This window comes from Populus nigra, chromosome 10, assembly GCF_951802175.1.
Source record: "Populus nigra chromosome 10, ddPopNigr1.1, whole genome shotgun sequence".
NCBI classification, from domain to species: Eukaryota; Viridiplantae; Streptophyta; class Magnoliopsida; order Malpighiales; family Salicaceae; genus Populus; species Populus nigra.
Window position 1 is genome coordinate 12,214,626 of NC_084861.1, and position 23,435 is coordinate 12,238,060.

Here is a 23,435-nt window from a genome sequence, read left to right on the forward strand (position 1 = left end):
TTCCATTTTTTGATAAAAAAATATTTAAACTACTCTTAAAGTATCATAAATATAAATCTTGATTAAGTTTTTTTATACATATTTTTTATTGTTTCTATAAAAAATATTTAAACTAACGTAAGTGTTCCAAATAAAAATTCTAATTAATTTTTTATTTTTTTATATAAAAAATAAATTATCATTTAAGCAATCTAAATAAAAAGCCTAATTTATTTTTATTTTTTTATAAAAAACATTTAAAATCCTAAACAAAAATTCAAATTATTTTTTTATAAAAAAACTATCATTACAGTAATCTAAACAGAAATGATATTTTTTATAAATTATTTTTAATTGTTATAAAAAAAGCATTTAAAACTACTATTGAAGTATTATAAGTAAAAATCCTAATTAATCTTGTTTTTATTTTTTATAAAAAACTTTTAAACTAGTTTTAAAATAACCTAAATATAAAATCCTAATATATATATATATATATATATATATATATATATATATATATTAAAATGAGTTTTCTGGTTTGACATTTTATTGATACAAAATTATCCCAGTGGATTTTCCACTGAGAAGATTTTGATAACTTGAAAAAATAAAAGATTAACTCAAATTGTTTATTTAGAAAGTGTTTTAGAATGTGATAGCATTTATTTTTAAAAATTATATTTTATAATAGTATATTAAAATAACATGAAAATATATAAAAAAATCATTTTTTTTTGAAGTTGAACCGCCCTACGAAACTTACCCTTGATAAAAAAAATTTTTGCGATCCACTGCGACGACTAATCAATTAAAATTTATTGAAACACTACGCCAACATTCTAGAATTACAATATTTAATCTGGCATTTAGCCCCCTTTAACCAGGAGGAGGGCAAGTTAAGGGAAGCAGCGAAAACTTTGAAGGATGATTTTCGATGTTCGTGCTTCTATTTTTTTCTTTCAATTTCAAAACTTCTCTCTCTTTCAAAGCTTGTAATTGTGTAGTTGTTATGGTTTAAAGTATTTTTTAATTAAAAATATATTAAAATAATATTTTTTTATTTTTAAAATTAGTACAAAAAAATAATTTAAATATATATATATAAATAATTTTTAGCAATATATTTTAAAACATTTAAAAGAGTTCCCAAATAATTTTTTATATTCAAGCAAATGGACCACACTATCCTATATTATTTTTATTATATTTGTTTGATTATTGATTTAGAAACTATTCGATCGTACAGTTATTTTTCTCACCTCTCCCCTGTCAAATATCATTAATACTTTATCTTCTAATAGTTTTCTTGCATCATTGTATGATATATAGTATTTTTTTAAATAATATTTTATTTAAAAATATATTAAAATAATTTTTTTAATATAAAAACATTAAAAAACACTAAAAACAATCAATTTAATATTTTTTTTAAGTAAAAAACATATTCGAAAAGCACCTAGAAGCATAAGCAAAAGCTGTGTTAAACACCCTCTTAGTGAATATATGGTATTGTAGTGTAAAATATTTTTTAAAAGTATTTTTCATCTAAAAATATATTTAAATAATATATTTTTATATTTTTGACATAAGCATAACAAAATTATTTAAAAAAATAAAAAAAATAATTCAATATTTTTTAAAGATAAACACATATTTAAAATATATTTAAATACAGTGGAAAACACACTATAAAACATATTGTTAACCTCTCAAAGCTTGTTTAATATTGTAGTAACGATCGTTTTTTAAAGTATTTTTTATTTGGAAATGTATTAAAATTATATATATATATATTTTTTTAATTTTTTTTGATATTAATACATTAAAAATAATTTAAAAATAAAAAATTAATTTGAAGTAAATTTTTTCTTCAAACATAAAACGAACATACTATTAATATTTAACCTCAATTTTTTACTCCCAGCAAACACAAAACATACTGGACCGGGTCATGCGAGTTCGGCTCGTAATTTTGGGGTCGGGTTATCATAATCTAGTTCGCTAGGGTTTAAGGCTTTAAAAGAACAATCACACCATTTGCTAAAAAGTAAAAACACGAAAAAGAGCGGGAGTGAGAAACTAAACGTTTAATGATCCAAAATTTCCATCACTCGCTCAACTAACTCAGTCACAACTCGATTTTCTAAATGGCCGTTAGGGTTTGTGAACTCACAGTTCTTGGAGAGTTCAAGCCATTTGGCCTGATTGCTGAAGCTCTGGACGGTAAACCTCCAGACACCGACCCTGATGACTACGACTATTTCCTCTTCGATCCCGAAATCGCCCGAGACCGCAACGAAATCGACGAAACCGATACATGCGGCTCCGCGCTCAGAGATCGCAGCGACCACGAGCTCTTCATTAGAGGAAACAAGTACATCATACTGATACTGCCTTTTTTTTTCCTAAAAATTTCTTTTTTGGAATGAGATTACCGTTAATTTTAGGTCAATTTGTTTAATTATACGACTCCTATTTTCTTGAGTTATCATATCTGATCGAAGTTTGATGTCTAATTCTGTTCATCCTACTTAGCCACAAATTGATTCCATTTACAGTAATGTTGTAACTAACTAAATTAAATTTAATAACTTTTTTTCCCCGAATATCATCCACTGCTTTTATTGCTAACATTTTTTTTATAGAATTCCCATTTATCTCCTCTCTCTCCGGTGGTTTAATAGGATTATATGGTCTACTGGTGCAAGAGTTTTCAAGAGATTCACGTTGCCCTCCCCGGTTATCATGGTACAAAGTGATCCTACATTTGGCTCGTTATCAGATTATGTTTGTTATAATACCCTTTTACAGTATTTGATCTCTACCACGACTTCTTTATAATTTTACAGGCGTGCTGGTGTCATCTGGGTGATCTCTCTGAAGCTCTGCTTTGCATATTGCTTACTGATTCCTTAACAATATATAACATATCAGGTAAGAAGACTGAGATGTTTTTTTTAATATGATATTTTCTTTCAACGAACATTTTATTTTTTCCTGAAATAGTCATTCCTGTTTAGCATGCTATTGCAAAACTGGGTGCATATCATCTAATTCTCAGGCGTCCCAGGGCATCAACATAATCAATAGGCAATCACTCCAGTTGTTTCAATTACAAAAAAAATGCAGCATATTGTACACAGAAGAAAATTAATGTTTGTTAGGATATACATAATCATTGTCATTTTTGTATCGCGTTGTGCTGCTTGGTGGTACACTTTTTTATTTTTGTGTTGACATGGGTATCTCAGAGCCAGTGCCCATGAATACAAAGTCGCATATCTACTAGAGAGGAGCATATTGTACTGCTCAGTTTATACGTATCTGGTTGTACTTTATCCAGGAATTTCAATTTTTTTTTAGCCTAGACATTTCATTGCATCGGTTGAGCTGATATTTGTTTTCTGAAATTAAGCTGATATTCTCAATCTCTTACTCTTTCTCTCTCTCACACACACAGGTGAAGTAGTATCCATTCCCCTCCCTTGTACTATCACATCAATATGGCCTCTCCCATTCGGTTTGCTACTCCAGTCAGCCTCTGAGAATTCCCCAATGCAAAATCAATTGTCATCCCCAAGCCCTTTATTTGGTTTGTGTGATATGTCCCGTGCTAAACGAGAGATTGTGCACAGCCCACACCATAACTTTGGTGTTTTGGGGACATTTGATCATGTGATCAAAGGAGATTCAGCTATAATGTCCTCACATCTCATTTTGAAGGACCTGTTGGAAGAGCCACATGTATTTATAGTTGCTTTTGCCGAATGAAAAGAACAATTTGCTTGCCTTGTCATTTTTGAAGTTATGTAGTTAGGTTCCTTTTATTTTTGTATTCTGTGATGATCACAAACTATACTGCTTTGATCTTTCACAGTTGATGCATGTTGAAGAAAGAGGAAAATTGACCATAATGAAGGATTTTGATGAAAGAACAATTTGGACTAGCAATCGAATTCCTCTAATGGCATCATATAATAAAGGTTTCTCGTATTGCCTTTGAGTGGATTATTCCATGTCTCTTTTACTTTTATCTCATTTCTCATGTTATCATGTATAACATTTTGCTTTATATGCAGGGAAGATGCAGCATTCACTGTGGGTTGCTGAAATCATCAATTCTAATTTTGAAGCCGAAAATGCCAGTCTAAGTGGTGCAGCTCTTGATGATGTATTAGATAAAAATTTCTCCTTTCGTAGAATATGGCAGGGGAAGGGTGCCCAGACAGCTGCTAGTAAGGTGCCTTGCATCAGTTCTTGGCACCTAATGGTTCCGGAACTTAGTCTGTACCTAAGTCTAATGAAAAGAAAATAAAACCCTTACAAAACCACGATTATTCTTTTCAACTCATTTTTCTTAACCCCTTCTTTCTTCAAAAATCAAAGTTCGGTTGAAGATATTTCGCCTACCTTGGTTGGAGTTGCTCTTCCAAATAGAGTTTGCCTCCAATTTTTTGCCATTATTCTGAACTGGTGTATCTGACCCGCATTTCATTCAATTGAGTTTGATGTCTATCATACTATTTTCCTTCTGGGAATTTATGATATATGGTGCTTACACAATTTGTTTCTTTTTCATGTTAAAGGTTTTTCTCGCGACTGACGATGATGCTGCTCCTGTTATTTGTTTTCTTCTTCAAGAACAGAAGAAGTTGTTGTCTGTAAAGCTTCAAAGTCTTGAAATTAATAATGAGATTATTTTTGATATCAAACCTGATGTGAGCTGGAGTGTTGCTGCAGTTGCAGCTGCACCCGTGAGTGTTACACACCCAAGGTAGAGTTGGCCTTTCTTTTCTGTCTTTATATGCTTCATCCTGACCAGGTCATCATCTTTTCTTATGAAATCACGCTTTTCCACTTTTGGCTTCTCTTTCTTTTGCAGAGTGAAAGTAGGACTCCTGCCTTATACAGACATTGTTGTTTTGGCTCCTGACAACTCGCTTCTCCTTATTGTAAGCTGCATGCCCTGGTGGCCTGCATTAATCTTGACATCATAATAATCTGTTTAGCTTTTATTTGTTTTTCTATACCTCTTCATGTAAAGAGCAACTTTTTGTCTGTTTGGATGCTTTCTCCCTGTAATTTTCTTGTGTCCAGCATAAGGTGATATCTTTTCCTCTGTATTTCTGGGATTTCTTGCTAACATTTACACAGATATTCAATCAATACTGCCATCATCATCATCATCATCATCATTTCTTGTTATGCCAAAAAGTCAATAAATTTTTACAGGCAGTTTTTAGTTTAAAAATAGGCAGTAGTGTTCCCAACCAGAAGTTTGACTCGCTTTCCCTTGATAATTATATAGCTTCAGAGTTTGTTTATGAAGATTGATAGCCAATTTCAACTGGTTGGGTTTGAATCTTTTCTTTATCCTAGCAGCTCTATTTGTTACGTGTCCAACTTGTGTGTGTGTTTTTCAGCACTTAAATTTTTATAGGAGAAATAATTCCTCTTCACTAACCAAGATTCCTTGCGTATGCTAAATGTTATTTAGTAATCTCATCATTCTTAGTAACAGAAAGCAAATTTAGTTTTCTTTTCTGAGACATTCCGGTACATTGCTTGCTCTATGAACTGCACTATGTGTTGTCTATCAGTCTTTCGATAATATTTTTCGTCAGAGCAGTGATGAGTGATTTGCAAAATTAATTCATGTTCTTCTCCATATGATTTGGCTATATGGGTAATATTAACTCACATGTTATGTTGCAGTCAGGGAAGCAATTATTGTGTAAGTATTTGTTGCCGTCTTTTTTTGGAAAAGGCCATCTTTCACATAATTTGGAATTCTCAGAGACTGCATCTGTTCCGCTTGACTCAAAGATTTTAGGATTGACTGATGCAGTGGAGGGGCGTGTTAATCTAATATTAAATAATGGCCAGGTTTGTTAATATGTACACAGAAAGTTCTTTTTTGAGCCAAATCTGGTACATTTATTACAATTACCATTGTTATTATCACCACTTTTTTTTTTTTGCATGCTCGTCTACTTTAATGTTTGTTGTTTAGCTGTGCTGCTCTGCAACTTTTTTTGTTTTCTTTACTTTTCTCCTACCTATATGCTGCACATTTTGTTCTGGATTATTGTTTCATAATTTACAGTATAGTTTCATACAGTCCCATGCTGGTAGAATGGAGTAAAAAGATTAATGGTCACCCCACATTAGTTTGGGATTAGTTTAATTGAGTTGGTTGTAGCTTCATATTGCTAATAGCATGTTCATGCTTTTAATAACTTGCAATAGTGATTGTATTTGTTAATGAAGTTTTACAATGAGATCTATCTATACAGTAACAGTATTTAATTATGCAGATTAGCTAATTGGCCGACCCTGTTAATTTGTTCTTGCTATCCACCAGAATTTTTAACCTTCTACAATTCTGTCAATCACAGTTACTCTGTTAATAATATTATGCCCTTGATTTTTTGTTTTCAGATGTTTCGATGCACATTACGAAGAAGCCCTTCATCTTCATTAGTTAATGATTGCATCACAGCAATGGCTGAGGGGCTCAGTTCTGGCTTCTATAACCATTTCCTTGCTCTTCTCTGGGGAGATAGTAACTCTGACTATTTGTCTAGGGCCGATTCTAGTGTTGATTCTGAATGGAACTCATTTTGTAATATCATACTTCAAATGTGTAGGAAGCCTAGTGCCACTTCTCAGAAGCATTCGGACTTAGAGAACTTAGAGCAGCATTCATCCTGGGAGTTTCTTGTTAACAGCAAATTTCACAAGAACTACCATAAACTTAATTTTATTTCAAGGGTTTCTTCATCAGAATTGTCCTTTGATCTGGAGAAAATGGATTCCTTTGGATCAAATATGGAAGGTAATCGAAGTTCAGAAAAGTCATTTTACTTTGAGCTATTACAGGAGAGCTTGGATTGTCTACATGCATTATATGAAAGTCTGAAACTGGATAAACTTCGCAAACGGTAAGTCTAGTTTATTATTTAGACTATTGTTAGCAAACATTTTGAGTCTATTTAAATGTTTTTTGAACAAAGACATTCTGGTATAGTTTTCTAAGCTAAATGACTCGCCGAAGTTTAAATTTTATAAGTAATCTAAGGCTCAAGCTTTTCATTTTATTTGTTTGATGTATATAACTCAAAAGTTTCATTAACATCTTATGCCTAAAACGTTTGCTTGTAGGGACTTGGAGCTTGTGGCAGTTCTTTTATGCAATATTGCCAAGTTTCTTGGCGAGGGAAATTATTTGGATCATTATATTCGTGATTTTCCTGGTCTGATTTCGAAAATTGGGACATGTGAGATGCCTTTCTCCCAGAAAACTCCTCCTAGTTTATTCAGATGGCTTGAAAACTGCATGCAACATGGTTGTAGTTCTGCTAACACGGATGATCTTCCACCTTTAATTTGTAAAGATGGAAACTCTGTTGTGAGCTGGGCAAGAAAGATAGTTTCCTTCTACAGTTTATTATGTGGTGGTAAACAAATAGGCAAGAAGCTGTCATCTGGTGTTTACTGTAATATTGCTATGGGTTCATGTTGCACTAGTGAGGAGCTCACGGTTTTGGCAATGGTTGGGGAAAGATTTGGACTGCAGCAGCTTGACTCACTACCTTCTGGTGTATCCCTTCCTCTGCGACATGTAAGTTGATTTTAGTACTTTGCTGGGTATGGGAAGCTCTGCAAGCAAATAGATCCATAGAACTTCGTAAATTCCGGTATTATCTTTTGAAATGGTAAGTTCATATTGTTGCGTAGTGACCTAGCAAGTCAAGTGAAGGTAGTGAAAAGTTGGGATATTATGTTTAGTGGCAGGTTTATCTATGGAATAATTGTTCGGAAAAGGTGATGGTCCTACTTTTATCTACACTAATGATTTTCTTCACCTTTAGGCCCTAGACAAGTGCCGGGAATCCCCTCCAACTGATTGGTCTGCAGCTGCATATGTTCTTCTTGGTAGAGAGGATCTGGCTTTGTCTCGTTCAGCTCTGCCATGCAAATCTGGGGAACTTGAAACTCAACCCAATGTGAATCTGATCTCCATGTCGACACCTTACATGCTACATTTGCATCCGGTGACAATTCCTTCTACAGTTTCTGATACTACTGGACTGGAAAGTGCCAAGTTTGAAGATTCAGATTCTGCCGATGGGTCTATGATGGATGGTATGGAACATATCTTCAACTCCAGCACTCAATTGCAGTATGGTCGAGATCAGCGGTTGAATGAGGTTTGCTCTTGCCCTTAAGCTCACCATCAATATTGAACTGTTCAAATTATAAGTGCAGGGAAATGATTTATGATTCAAGGTTCACCTAAGGTTTGAAATGCTTCCTGATGCAATTTTTGTATGATAAATTCTTTTATCACTTCATTGCTGATAAAAGAAGTTTTACATCAGTTCATGGATGCTATTCAATCATTTTGAATCCGGCAGAGTCTATTAGTTTGTTGCACTAGGTTTTGAATCAGTTTTCTTAAATTGCACTCATGTAATTGTTGCATTATGAAAAGTTCTGTACTCTTCTGTGTTTCCTTACTACCTATTTTCACTTCAACCAGGTTAGACGACTCTTGTGCTCCACTAGACCTGTGGCTATCCAAACATCTGTTAACCCCAGCGCCTCTGACCAGGATATACAGCAGGTATACCTCACTTGCTGTCTATTTGAAAGCTGTAAATTATTTATTTCTAAGTGTTCTAGTAGTTATTAACTTCCTTGTATAGATTGAAATGCTAAATGCTACTACAAGAAAACAATGTGTTTGGATGATTAACGTGTTGTGCTGCACATGGGAATTTTTCAAAGTTATGGTCACTACAATGCACATGGAGAATTTCAGTAATGAGGATGAAAGACCTTAAAAGTTCTGCAGTCTTTTATTATTACTTTGTTCCTGTTTTACTTATGGTTCAGATCCTTATCTTATTGTGTCTTCTTCTCTCCCTTTTGCTTGTGAAGGCTCAACTGTGGCACCTGGCACAAAGGACGACTGCTCTTCCTCTTGGCCGTGGGGCATTTACTCTAGCAACCATATCTACCCTTTTAACAGAGGTATTCTTTCTGTTTTACTGTTTAATTTCTTGGGCTTTTGTAACTAAATTGATTTTTGATGATGCAATTCTGTTTCATATTTAATCTTTTTCTGCAGGCCTTCACAGTGCCAAAGCTTGTTTTAGCAGGTCGGTTGCCGGCTCAACAAAATGCAACTGTATGTTGTTGTTGTTGTATTAAGTAATAAACTTGTAAACTTCTGTTGCCTATGTGTTTCTGTTCTCTTGATTACATGTTACCTGCTATGTTCTCGTAACTAACATTTTGTAATGGTTGGGTAGTTCCATTTCTTATGATGAATCTTGATGAACGAACTTTAACATACTAAATAATAAAAAATAAATTATTCTGTTTTCCTTGAGTTTGCAGTCGGAGCTTTGTCTCTTTATCATTTTTCTTCTGAACATCTTCTCCTTCTTTCTTGTTTTTCTGTCTCGCATGTTCTTTCTTTTGATAGGTAAATCTAGACCCAAATATAAGGAATATACAAGAACTTAAATCTTGGTCAGAGTTTCACAATGCTGTTGCTGCTGGACTAAGGCTGGCTCCCCTTCAGGTTTATATTTGTTATCCTTTTGAGATCATGTTTTTCTCCCCCTAGTTCAAGTTCATCAATTACTTTACCAATTTGTTACCAAGTTTTTCTGCATTATGAAATTCTTATTTCACTTTTTAATGACATTAAAATGTAGCTAATCATTTTGCTTAATGTGACATGCACTTGCTTTAGAAAAAAACAGGTATATATTTATTACTCTTTATTATTGATGTGACATTAAAATGCAGTTTATCATTTTGCTTAATGTGACATGCACTTGCTCTAGTAAAAATGGGCATATATTTATTACTCTTTATTATTGATTTGACTGTTCCAATTTTCTGGTTCCCTTTATTTCTCAGCTGTTTTTCATATTACTTATGTTATATACTATTTTACCTTGAAAAACTTTTTAAAAAAACTTGTTTTGAAGTATTTTTCCCTTTCACATGCAGGGAAAAGTGTCAAGGACATGGATAATATACAACAAACCTGAGGAACCAAATGCGATCCATGCTGGACTCCTCCTTGCATTAGGATTACATGGATATCTGCGTGTTTTAGTGATTAGCGACATATACACTTATTTCACACAGGTTTGACCACCTTTTGCTCTCTTTTTTTGCCTTGTAATTTGCTGTGTTCATGATTTGTAATTAGTGTGCTGATAGCAAATCAAATAATTGTACCAGTTCGAACTTTGGTGTTGAGAGGGGAGTGAGATAGCTTGTATGTTTAAAATCATATTCCCTACACCACTTTCTTCATGAAATGAAGCTGGTCATATCATTGTTCAAAGCTACCCAAGGATCTAGATATTAGTTACTTTATCTTATTATTCTATAGCTTTAACATCATCTATAATCATTTTATTCATATATTTACTGTTAATGTTTGTCCTTTTTTTGCCTAGTTTTGCTTCTTACTGCTTCATATCAACAGGAGCATGAAAGTACAACGGTAGGATTAATGCTTGGTCTGGCAGCTTCTTACAGGAAAACAATGCACCCAGCAATATCAAAGGTAAAAACCATATGTAAACCTCTTCATTTCTTTTTCTTTTATGATGAAAAACCATATGTAAACCTGATATTCTGTTAAGGTTCAATATTCTCTTCTTCATCTATTGAAGTTTTGGTTGCTAAAGTCTTCCTAGCCTTTTGTGTTTTGGATAGAAGGATGCCTTCTGCCCCAAGACAGAATTTCTTTTAATTGATAATTTTTTTATTGAATTGGTATACAATTCTGTAAGCATGAGAATCAATAAACTAGTCTGCAATGGTTTCCTGCAGTGGATGCCAATTGGCATCTTAACATTCAATCTGCATCTTTTGTGTCCTATATTTTAGTGAACTTTTCAGATACTAACTAGGGGCTCCAACTAAAACACTTTTTAGTAGATGTGACTTGTTCGTGTGGAGAATAGAACATTACTTTAAGCATTGCTTTAATATTCTTCTTCTCTATATTCCTTAGTCGCTTACTCACTAGTCTAATTCACAAAACTGACTCAATTGCTCTGTGTGGCAGTCTCTGTATTTTCATATACCTTCTCGGCATTCTTCTTCATTTCCGGATTTGGAGTTACCAACCCTTGTGCAGGTATTTATCACTTTCTCACTTGAATTACATCATAAAATAATTTGCGATTTTTTTTTTACATTTGGAAATGAATATATTTGTTTCTTCTACAAGGAAGGCAAAGTTTAATTGTTTGCTAAAACTTAAAAGGTGTGCATTGATGCATCCATAGATGTGTTCATTAGCATACAAAAATAATTCTTCAGAACACTATTTTCTTTAGAAGCACTTTCCATACTCTGTTCTAAATTGGTATAAGCTTATTTTGTGGACTTCCTTGCTGTAGTTGGTGAATTCCAGTTTCTTCATCATATTGCAGTTGACTCTCTTCTTGGTTACAGTTGTTGCTAAAATTGAGTCTTGAATGATTGATCAATTTGCTAAGGTGTAAAAAATAGTCATGAGATTTATTTGGCAGTAGTTGGAATATTGATTTGACCTCACATTCTATTCTGTTGCATTCCAGTCAGCAGCACTAGTTTCAGCTGGGCTTCTCTATGAGGGATCAGTTCACCCGCCGACAATGCAGATTCTTTTGGTAACTTTTTACTTAATGCTATGGTAGTAGATTCATTTTTTTACTATTAGTTTCATGTATTCCCTTTTCTGCTTAATGTGGTCAACCACAAAATTATTTTTCATGACATTGGAAATTGTGAGTGAAGTTTGTATGGCATGTGTAATTGGACAGCAGAAAATCATCTATTCTTCATTGTACTCTCTCAAGTCTAGTGAGGCTATTATAACTAGATCCTTTCTGTTTGCCTGTGCTTTCTAAACATATCATCACACATTAGCCTTATTGGCTCAATACTCTTACTAGGAGTGTTCACAAGTAGGATAAATTGGTTTTGACCTTATATTTTTTACCTTCTGAAACCTGTGGTAATGAATATTCGAGAAATGGTCCAAACGTTCTAAATTGGTAGGGCCAGGCTAAACAGGATCTGATTTGCTGTTGGCAGTTTGGATGAGTATCTGCATAATTGTTCCTGGCATTGCTAAACTGCATCCCGCAAATTTCTCTCTCTCCTATTTCACAATCCCAAACAAGCCCACTTTGCATTGCTTGTAATGTGGAAATCACCAGTTTTTCACCCGGGTTCCATCATCAAATGCTACTTATGTGAATCACATACAACCCCAATTCTAATCCTAAGTCAACCGCCTGTTACAAATGGATAACCATTAGCACTAATAGAATGAAGAAACAACCACCTCCAGTTTCATATTTCTCTTACCCTACTGCATTACTGAGAAAATGTTCAACCATTAAAGTATAAAACTAGCATCATCAAAACCAGCCACTGATTTCCACTCTCCAGTTCAGCTCATTTCTCCAATACAAACCACATTCATATTACAAAGAAAACAAATGTATGTTAGGGACAGATTACTGAAATGTCATAAGAAGTCGAGAGGAGAAAACCACCAAAGCCAGACAGAAAATAAGATTTTTGTGCTCTCATGACGTGAGAACCAAGATATCTTCAAAGATGAGGAGATTCTTTGAGAGAGACATAGAGATGATGAAAGAACTAAGGAGATGGCAGATGAGATCTTAGATCTGTGGAAATTAGGTTCCTATTTAAGGTGTGGGAATTGGAATTATATAGAAAAAGGAGCCTGAATTTTTTGGAATGTTTAAAAGATCCAATTTTTTGTATTGGTGTTTCAGGTTGGATTGGACAAGTGTTTCAAATTTATAATCTTCAATGACTTGATCAGTTGGGTATCACAAATCTACTGATCAACCTACCCTTTCTCTCAAATAATTGGCGAGGTTGGTTGGGCTGGGATTTGATTGAGTGGGTTGGTGCACTCCCAATTGTTTGATTTTAATAATGTTTTTAATAATATGAACTATTCAATTATGTGGTACTAACTAATTGCTTTGGATTGCAAGACAATGAATGATATAGCCATTAAACCTTCTTCTTGTGAATGAAAAGTACTCTTGTTAATGCCCCATTCAGCTACAAGTGTGGAGTGTTGTGTAGTCTTTTCTTAACTGTCCTCTGATACTCCTCTCTCTCTCTCTCTCTCTCTCTCTCTCTCTCTCTCTCTCTCTCTCTCTCTTGTGGACGCACTCTTGCACACAACACGCACTCGATGCCTTTCAGTTATGATTACATAAATTACTTCTGCAGGGAGAAATAGGCCGTAGAAGTGGAGGTGATAATGTACTTGAAAGAGAGGGTTATGCTGTTTCTGCAGGATTTTCTTTGGGTCTTGTAGCTTTGGGTATGGATAATTTAATACTTTGATCAATTAAATATTGAGAATCTGTACTTCATTTGAATAACTATGTTATGCTAACTGAAGGTCGAGGTGAAGATGCACTTGGTTTCTTGAGCAGCTTGGTTGATCGATTGTTCCAATACATTGGTGGCAAGGAGATGCATAACGTAGGGCTGTTAATTCTCTCTTGATGATTTTACTGCTGTTATGGTTTCCTATAATTGTGTTGTAAATTTGGTGTAACTAAAATGAACACCATGAGCAATTTTACTTTTGGAATGCTTAATTGAGTTTTTGATTTTCTCTCTTTCCTGTTCTATTCTTAATCAGGAAAGACCCCTTTTCTTGACACCATCAATGGATGAACAAAACCACGGTGCTGGACAGGTCATCTCCACTACCTCTGGCACAGCAATGTTTCCAGGACCTTTTTCTTTTCCCTAGTACATCGTTCTTACTGTTTCTCTAATGTGCACAGATGATGGATGGAACTGCAGTCAATGTTGATGTTACTGCACCTGGAGCTATCATTGCTCTTGCATTAATGTTTTTGAAGGTACTTTAGTTTGAAACGTGCAACAAGTGCGTTTTAGGATTAATAAGGATCATAGGATTCTAAAAAGAAATTCCTGCAAATGGCTGTATCATCTATAAAGAATTTTGGTTCTCCTTGTCTTGCAGACCGAGTCAGAGGCAGTTGTATCAAGGCTTTCTATTCCTCAGACCCATTTTGATTTGCAATATGTGAGACCTGACTTCATAATGCTTCGTGTCATAGCTCGGAATCTGATAATGTGGAGCAGGTAGTGCTAGTCATGAAAATTGCTGCATTTAAGCTTAATCTCTATGTGATTAAGACTCTGATTCAAAGCTCACATACCATTTATTCAGGGTGCATCCATCCAATGATTGGATTCAGTCCCAGATTCCTAATATTGTCAAAAGTGGTGTTAATGGCCTTGAAGATCATGTTAATGACATGGATGAAATGGATGCAGAAACCTTTGTCCAGGCATATGTCAATATTGTGGCTGGAGCGTGTATTTCTCTTGGTAAGTAATTGTTGTTTGATCAGATTTGGATGCTTATTCTTCTAAGACTTATTTCCTGAAATGATTTTCATATCAAATGTGATCCTGCATTTTGGGTCACCAAGGTATCTGCTGTATGGACTTGCCCGTGGCTTTATTTTAAGAAATTGAAGAATTTGAAATTATTGAGCATAAAATGACAATGCAGATGCACAGAATTTTGTTTAAAAAAATCAAAATTTAGCAAGTTATGTCGAAGATGAGCTTCCTGTGACAGATAAATAAAACCAACAAAGCCACCTCTTGCAAAGTGCAATTAAAATCTTTGTTTTGGCTAGCCAAGGCAACATTAATTCATTTCCTCAATTTTAAAGGAAATCATTATTTCCAGATCAAAAAATCATACATCCAGAAACTCATGCATGCAGTTTTGTGAGTCAATGCATCCATTGCTTTAGAAATGATTGCCATAATGAATGTACAGAACTTGCATAAGCAATCAATAGAGTCTTTTCAAGCATCTGAGTAGTAGCCTAGACTTATTGGAAAGCTGGGATCAGCTGAAGCTGGGACTTTCTGTGGTGACTTCTTATTTGTGAAAAATGCCTGTTCTTTACATAAAATGAAAATGAAGTTTGATTTTATGACTAGCTGGTGGCAGAACTGCTGTAAACATTCTGTGTTAAATGGTAAAACTTGAAGAATTGTTGTCACATACTGCAATAGATCTTAAGTGGTACTCAATGACTGTGGACTCTAATGCATAGTTAATCTAGCTTTAGTACTGGCCCATATTTAGTTTCATAAGGTTGTCTTGTGCTGACTACATTCAGACTAAATTGTTATTTATATTTGCTTTTGTTGATCAACTTGACGAAAGGAAAATTGTCCAGAAGACACTGGATTGGTGCATATAATCTTTTATCGTCAATAACTTGAAGTTGAGTTCTGGGCACACAAAATTATCGTAAAAGATATATAAATTGAAATTATGGGTGCACATACAATTTTTTTTTAATTATGTGCGTGGACAATGACATAATTGAATGTCTGTCATGATTACTTTCCTTATTGCATTTATCTTTTTTGGCATGTTAATTAATGCCAGTCTGAATTTTTTTTCCCATTGCTTTTCTTGTATTGTCCCCCCCCCCCCCTGTAAATCCTGACCATTATTATCATTAATTATGGGCAGGTTTGAGATTTGCTGGCACAAAGGATGGGAATGCGCAGGAATTACTCTATGAACATGCTGTTTACTTTCTAAATGAGGTCCTACATTCACCATGTGTGATAGTGCTGTACTAATATCTATTAGTTTGTTGATAGAAAAGTTAATGAAATTTTGCAGATCAAGCATGTTTGTGCTACAAGTGGAAATGCCTTTCCAAAGGGATTGTCTCGTTATGTTGACCGTGGCACTTTGGAAATATGCCTTCATCTCATTGTTCTTTCATTGTCTGTGGTATGTGGAATTTGATTATTGATGTTGTTTTCTCACCATCCTCTGTAATATAGGAAAAAGTAATTCTAAGTTTGTCGTGTGTTCTTGGAGAGTAGGTTATGGCTGGTTCTGGACATCTACAAACATTTCGATTATTGAGATTTCTCCGCAGTCGCAACTCTGCAGATGGTCATGCTAATTATGGCACTCAGATGGCTGTAAGTTTCCTGAGATTTCCTTTGGCCTCTATGGATCAATCATATTCCACTTTTCCATCATAATCTATCTGAACTTATTTGTTGGTTAAAAAACATGAGCTTCTCAAACATGCTAAAAACTTACGGTCATGTGAGCCAGCTAAACATGGTCTGGTTGTACAATGTGGGCCATTAATATGTAAATTTATCTAACTTGGTGGATAAGTGCCCTAATTCACTGGTGCTTTTAGTTTTAGCAGTGTATCTGGAATCAGCTTTTCAAACTATATGGATGGAAGTTGCAAAATTGGTTTTAGCTCCCTGCCTTTAAATTTCCTGTACAGCTTAGCATGATATGAAAGTAAATCAATTTGCAATCACTTCTCGATGAAATATTTAAATTATTTCTGTGAGCTGCATTACTATCAAAAGAGTTCCAAAATACTTTAGGCTCTTGACTTCCGGTTCACCAGTCGTGCAAGGTTAATTTGATTATTAAGATTGGTGACTTAAGATAAATTGTGCATTCAAATTCTCCATGTGTGCTTCTTGCTCGAGATAAATGATTTACCATTAAAACTACTCCTCTGTAACAAATTCAATTGAGAGATAAATAAAGCAGTTAGCTTGCTGTATTTTAATTATATATTTTTATAAAAAGTTTAGGAATATCAATGAACTTAATGTTTGCCTTTCTGAATTGCATTTAGGTAAGCTTGGCAATTGGTTTTTTGTTTCTCGGGGGAGGGATGCGGACATTTTCCACAAGCAACAGTTCGATTGCTGCTTTACTTATTACTCTGTATCCACGTTTGCCCACTGTACCAAATGATAATCGTTGCCACCTTCAGGTAACATGATTATATGCTATAAGAAACAATTATTATGGTGAACATCATGAAGGATGGAAACCTCCTAATAACCTGTTGTAAGAGTTTTACTGGCTTCAAACAGTAAATTTAGCAGGTGCCAAATGATGCTGCCTGGTCATGGTTGATCAGTGTGTTTTTGGGATTGTGGTACTAAATGTAAAGCTTTGTCTTTCAGAAAATATTTGAAGAAAAATGGCTTGTCAATTTTATTTAATTGGTAAAAAAATGGCTATTTAGTTTTAGTGTAAAACAAAGATGTTGTGTGATTGGAAGCCCTGAAGTCTGAGTCTGTTGCTCCTCTTTTGTGTCATACCATCTATTTCTCTTATGGTGTGTTTTTCAGGCATTCAGGCATTTATACGTCCTTGCAACAGAGGCTCGATTGCTTCAGACTGTTGATGTTGACAGTGGTCTGCCTGTCTATGCCCCTGTTGAAGTTACTGTCAGGGAAACTGAACATTATTCAGAAACAAGTTTTTGTGAAGTTACCCCTTGTATTTTGCCAGAACGTGCTATTGTAAGTTTTGCAGATTCACTGATGACATTATGATTCTTGCAATATCCTTTTCTATCTTTTACACTGTAGCAAATGCTCTCTCTCTCTCATGAACTGGACATGGATTTTTCTGCTGCTCTTGTGACTGCTCAAACAGATCCACACCTGGAATGGTTTAGGACAAGAACATGAAGTTTTGTTTAGTGATGCAGGGTTATCTACTCCCTGAACACAAGTGATTTTCCTTCCACGAAGCTCCAGAATGGCTTCTTTTCTTAATGTGTTGTTTAATGTTGGTTGCAGTTGAAGAGTGTACGTGTTTGTGGCCCTCGGTATTGGCCTCAAGTAATGGAGCTTGTTCCTGAAGGTTAGAGTATGCCACTGCACAATTTCTGCTATTCAATATTTACTTTAACATGCTTTATATGATCACTGTTACTAATGGACAGATAAACCTTGGTGGAGCATTGGGGAAACGAATGACCCATTTAATTCTGGTGTCATCTACATCAAACGGAAGGTTGGAGCTTGTTCATATGTTGATGATCCCATAGGGTGCCAATCACTGTTATCACGAGCAATGCACAAGGTTGTCTTAACATTGTTTTATCAGCATTCGACACTTACCTCGACTGTGCCTTACTATATGTTAGATATCAAAACAACATGTCCTTTTCCAGGTTTTTGGTTTGACGAATATAAAAGTGGGTGATCCAAGTACCAGTGACCATAGTGGACCAGGTTCTGTTACAGTTGATCAGCTAGTCAGCACCTTCTCTTCTGATCCTAGCTTAATTGCCTTTGCACAGCTCTGCTGTGACCCTTCTTGGAATTGCAAGTAAGCTTGCAGAACTTAAGATCTATGCATCAATGTTGGCTGTGGTATTTTCTTCTTGTCTATACATTAATGCTTCCTTTGATCTACACCTTAATTTTATTTTAGCCATTGTAGCACCACAATCTTGGATCTAGTTGGATACCATAAATGAAATGTCCCAGTGGTGCATCTGGTAGTCGGCATGTCCTTCAAGTTTTGAAACATTGCCCACTTTTATCCCTGTCAAATTTGACCAAGACCTCGGAGTTTGAATTTGGAATTTGAAAATTGAAACTATTGAGGTGTTCCCTGGAAATCACTTGGACTTTTTTTTATACAAATCACATTCTTATACTGGGATGGGCAAATAAGTTGTCATAGAAAAATATGGATGGCCAAGCAAGGGATATATTTTTGGTTGGTTTTTCATTTGGATGCTTTAACCACATGCAATAAGGGTAAAATTGTGTCTAGATTACTCCTCTTGGGACCTTGATTTGGGGGAACAAAAAATAGGAAATGGCCTTTGCTCTTTTAGGTAATGACTTAGAGGCTAAGATGTAGGCTATTGGGACAGCTGAAGAGGCTTTGTTTTATCATGAAAGATTCTTACAATGACTTAGGTTTAGAATTCAATTTAACATTCAGAAGACTGCAAATGTGCTGGAGTGTTTGTACTGTTGGAAATTAAATGGCGTAAGAAGTTAGTTTCTTGCTTGGTTTGGTGCCTAAACCATCCAAGGCTTCTTGTATGTCTAAGGACATGTTAGATAGGCAGGTAAAGGTGGCGAAAACTTACCCTTGTAATTTCTCACCCCATTTACTTATGTTTGGTACAAGTTTGATGGTGAGAGGAATTTTAATGGAGGTTTAAATTTAACCTCAAAAGAGGGGTTAAATGTTCACCTAGTGGGGTGAGAGGTAAAGAAATTTTGAGGGAAAAAGTTTGAGTTCTGTGCTCTTACCTCCTCCTTTTTTTTTTTAATTCAACACTTATATTCCTTTCTTTCATCTTCTACCATTTTAGACTATAGATATAAGATATTTTATTTTTTACAATTATATATATATATATATATATATATATATATATATATATATATATATTATCTTTATAAGGACCTATTATTATCCTTATTTTTTCTACTTTCTAGCAAATATCTTTAACACTTCATCCCTTAATTTCTTTTTACACCTTTATCACTTCGTCCAAAATATCTTACCCCCTTAATATTAGTCATCCATCTATTTGCAGATCTGATGTTGAATTCCAGGAATTTTGCTTGCAAGTATTATTTGAGTGCATTAGCAAAGACAGACCAGCTCTTCTACAGGTAATAATTGCAGGAGAGTGCTTACCTAAGTGTAACATACACATTCTCTCTTATCGATCTATAACTTTTTGCACAAGTTGATTTTTGTTAAACCATCATTGCAAATTCGGGATTGATGCTTCATTCATGTAAATCTTGAATATTTAAAAGTTCATTCATCCAAGTATTTTTACTGATCCATGCAGGGAAAATTTCTTTCACAGTTGTATTAAAATTTTAAGTTTTTTATTCTAGTGTAATTATCTAGATAAAGAATTGTTAGACATCAACTAAATAAAAATTTGGAATGCATGATTTATAGAAGTAGAATATAAAATAAAATGATTTTTTAATGGAAAATTCACCATGTAGAAAATTAAGAGCCAGTAAGAATGCATATTGTACTGATTTCCTCGGTGGATCTGTTCTCTTGTAAATTTCATGGCTTCTTTTTTGTTTCTAGAACTAATTTTAAATCAATTTATTGGACACAACTAGTGCCTGTTAGATACTAGAATAAATAAATAAATAAGGCGCCCCAAGAACAACGAGCGGTGGAACAAAGTCCACCATACTATGGAAAACACTTTTCTGTACCTAAACCATCTTCTACTCTATCTAGGTATGTGTTTGCAAGGTGTCGACAGACAGATTGATTTGAAGTCTTTTTGAATGGAATATTTTGCTGAAACGATCCTGCTTCGATGTATTGTCATTCTAATATGGTTATTTTCCTCAAATTCTTGCAGGTATATTTATCATTATATACTACAATTGGTTCAATGACTGACCAAGTTACAAATGGTACTTTTATTATTGGAGATTCACTCGCTTTGTCTAGTTTAAAGGTAAATTTTTTTGTTACTCCTAGCATCTCACCTACTAATTGAACTAGGTCATTTCTTCCATATAATTGATTGCATACCATTTGCTTCACAAAATAATGCCTTGATTAAACAACAAAGATCTGGCTGTGACCTAGAATATAACTGCAGAATGATGAGGCACAGTATTTAAGAAACTTGTATTTATTGTCATTTGAAAGTGAATGATATGTGAAACTAACATAAATTCCTGCAACGTTGTATAGCATACTGAGTGCGGATGCCATCTAGGTCATGGGGCCAAAGCTGAGCAATGTTTGGGGTTGGTGGGTTAGTGGGCAGATCACATAATTGGAATCACTCAAGTAGAACATGCTAAAGGTTGAATTGATTAATTAGTCATTCAGAATTGTCTCATCAGGTTTCCGAACTTCATGACAATCACCATAAGCTGGTATACATTACAATGGGTTTTTATACCTAACAAACTTATGTTTAACATGATATACTTGACGGCAACACAACAAACAGGCTTGACCTGATAAAATTGGGATGATATGTGGGGCCCCAAGAATAGTGAAATATGAGAGATAACATAGGCCATGATGCCAAACTTTTGTAAGCCAGAAGATGGAGAGATCAGAAATACATAAATGCCATTAAAAAATTATTAGGGGATTCCCTTTGAGAATAGAAAGAAAAACTAATGGAGTTTCTGGAAGCTTCTAGATGGAAGGGTTTGTGCATAACAATACTGAAATAATGTTCTGTTTGCAGCTAGCTTTAACCTATAACGAGGCCCTTCTCAGTGGAAGACTGACTACACCAAGAGGTAGCATTATTCAATCTGTCTTTCTAGGATCACTTAAAAAGCGGGTGGAAGAGCTGCTACATTGTTCAGAGGGATTGAAAATTGATTTTTGCAACTATTTGAATTTTGGGAGATGGCCCAATGATCAAACAGGGGGAGAGAAAAATTCTGTGCTTCTATCTTGGTATCTTCAATGGTTTGCAGTACCATCATCGTCCATAATCAAGACAGCGATGGAGAGAGTTAAGCCCAAGCTTGTGTCAGCATCTTCGGTTCCCTTGCTGCGATTGTTATTGCCAAGAACTCACATCAATGCAATTGGTGAGATAGATAAGTTATTGGTTTCTCCCCAAGTCAGTGGATGAGGTATGGATGCTGTGTTCTTTCAAAGGAAGGTAAGGTAGCGCGTCCACCTCCACAGTTTTGCAACTTCCGAAATCCCACTTTTAAAATTGTTCGACGTTAGGTTTCAGGAAGTGAGAAACGGGACTGTAGTTTGGTTTCTTGTTTCTTTCGCTCTTGAGCTGTTTCAAAATGCAAGGTTTTGTGAAGTTGGAAAAAGGCACGAGTTCATCAAGAAGTTGGAACTGGAAGTCTAACCAAAGTGGAACCTCTATGTCATCCAGCGAAGTGGTTATGGCAGAGAATTGATATCGGCTCATCATGCTTCAGGGAGTAAAGTGGGGAGCAACTGCACCTGCCTCGAAACGGAACCTGCTAGAGGTTCTACTTTTGGCACGCGGAGGTGTTTTTCAATGTGAAATTTGTTTGTAGATTATATTTATCTGCATTAGTCTATTGTATATTTTTTGTCGTTATTAGCAACATTAGAGCATACATGAAAACTCCAATGATGAAATCCTCCCCTCTCCCATCCTATATTTCCTTCATTACCTGGCCCCGCGTTACAAAATTCACTGCTAAATTAACGTTGATCTCCAGTGTTTTGCCTCCACAACATTATTAGCATCCAAATGAATGCATAGATTTCTTTTTATGATTTCAATCAAATAGCTGGATAAACTCGTCGCCTCTATGAAGTTTGTCTTGTTTATCCATTTTGCCAACAGATGGGTTTGAATCTCTCACATCACTAGCAAAACTCTCCAAAGTTTAAGAAGAAAATCACGTAGGATAGGATTTACAACACTTTCATCGTGGGATACTTGAACCACCAGGTATGTGTTAAAGATTAGGTGGTCTTAATCATTCCAGTTACGTCCATGTTTGGACATTGGTTCAGGTATTACAATGGCGTCTGATTTGCCAGCTCTCATGGTTGGAGGGTCTGAATTGGACTCGACTAGAAATGGTGCCCAGTAAAATTTCAGGATAGCATTTTAGTCCTGGAAATTCAAGTAAAACAATAAATTGGCCATGTGGGGCGATCTCAAGCAACTACTTCTCTACCTGTTCAATGTATAGTATTTTAATTAGTAAGTGATGTTTTTCTTTGAATTTGATCATGTTATGAAAATAATGAGTCTCATCTCAGAGATTGTTTCTACTATTATTTATCTGCATTGGACATGCTATCAAGATCATTATGGTTTAGAAAAAACATGAGACTTGTGAACAGCTGAATAGTTTTTGCAGTATGCTCACAATGTTATTCATTCAATTTTATCGTTCTTCTTCTTTCTTTCCGAGTACGCCTAGTATGAAGCAGAGAGAACCCCAATTTTGAAAGCAGTGATATAGCCTGAATAGTCCAAGCACTTCATGCCAGGAGGAATGGCAGATTGAACCATACAAATTGCGTCAGAGGCCCAAATCCAAAAAACCTCGATAAGTTCATGATGAAAGCCCAAAATAAAAAACCCATAGTATTCTCTAATGCTTGGACTCGATGTGTCCCAGACCCAAAAACGAAAAGCTCTCAACGTTCTTGTGCAGGTGAGGCGCTCAGCGCGTCGCAGGCCGAAATTGAAATTAGATAATATGATTTTGGGAGCCCGACTAAAAAATCCCCCTAATTTCAGGGCGTTGTCTTTAACTGCCGAAATTCAAATCAGGTGATAAGATGGTTGGCAGCCCGACTAGAAAATCCCCCTATTTTCAGAGGGCGTCGTCTTTTACTGCCGAAATTCAAATCAGGTGATGTGATGCTTGGCAGCCCGACTAGAAAATCCCCCATTTGCACAGGTATGGAATCTATGAAAACTTTGGCAAACGAAACTTTTCAAGAATATAAACAAAATAAGTATAAAATGAAAGGATATTGATATTAATTATGGCAATAAGTAATA

At 35.0% G+C, this 23,435-nt stretch overlaps 1 protein-coding gene across 2 annotated transcripts; it reads left to right on the forward strand.

The window, feature by feature from the left end:
- The first annotated feature begins 2,019 nt into the window (after positions 1 to 2,019).
- Positions 2,020 to 22,641, forward strand: LOC133705454 (anaphase-promoting complex subunit 1). Of its 2 annotated transcripts, XM_062130667.1 has the most exons (39): positions 2,020 to 2,356; positions 2,667 to 2,730; positions 2,832 to 2,916; positions 3,443 to 3,726; positions 3,860 to 3,965; positions 4,062 to 4,222; positions 4,569 to 4,756; positions 4,865 to 4,934; positions 5,698 to 5,868; positions 6,424 to 6,926; positions 7,147 to 7,606; positions 7,857 to 8,195; positions 8,528 to 8,611; positions 8,929 to 9,021; positions 9,119 to 9,178; positions 9,479 to 9,577; positions 10,015 to 10,155; positions 10,502 to 10,582; positions 11,090 to 11,161; positions 11,607 to 11,678; positions 13,291 to 13,384; positions 13,466 to 13,548; positions 13,712 to 13,768; positions 13,860 to 13,937; positions 14,063 to 14,184; positions 14,273 to 14,433; positions 15,608 to 15,684; positions 15,764 to 15,877; positions 15,973 to 16,074; positions 16,764 to 16,904; positions 17,269 to 17,442; positions 17,725 to 17,788; positions 17,871 to 18,010; positions 18,102 to 18,259; positions 19,494 to 19,572; positions 20,301 to 20,399; positions 21,153 to 21,539; positions 21,859 to 21,931; positions 22,430 to 22,641. In XM_062130667.1, the coding sequence occupies exons 1-39, from the start codon at positions 2,130 to 2,132 to the stop codon at positions 22,507 to 22,509; spliced, it is 5,643 nt and encodes a 1,880-aa protein (XP_061986651.1). In that variant the 5' UTR covers positions 2,020 to 2,129; the 3' UTR covers positions 22,510 to 22,641. The 2 variants fall into 2 exon arrangements, with proteins under 2 accessions (XP_061986651.1, XP_061986650.1); XM_062130666.1 differs by lacking the exon at positions 22,430 to 22,641 and having other exon boundaries at positions 21,153 to 22,197.
- The last annotated feature ends 794 nt before the right edge of the window (positions 22,642 to 23,435 follow it).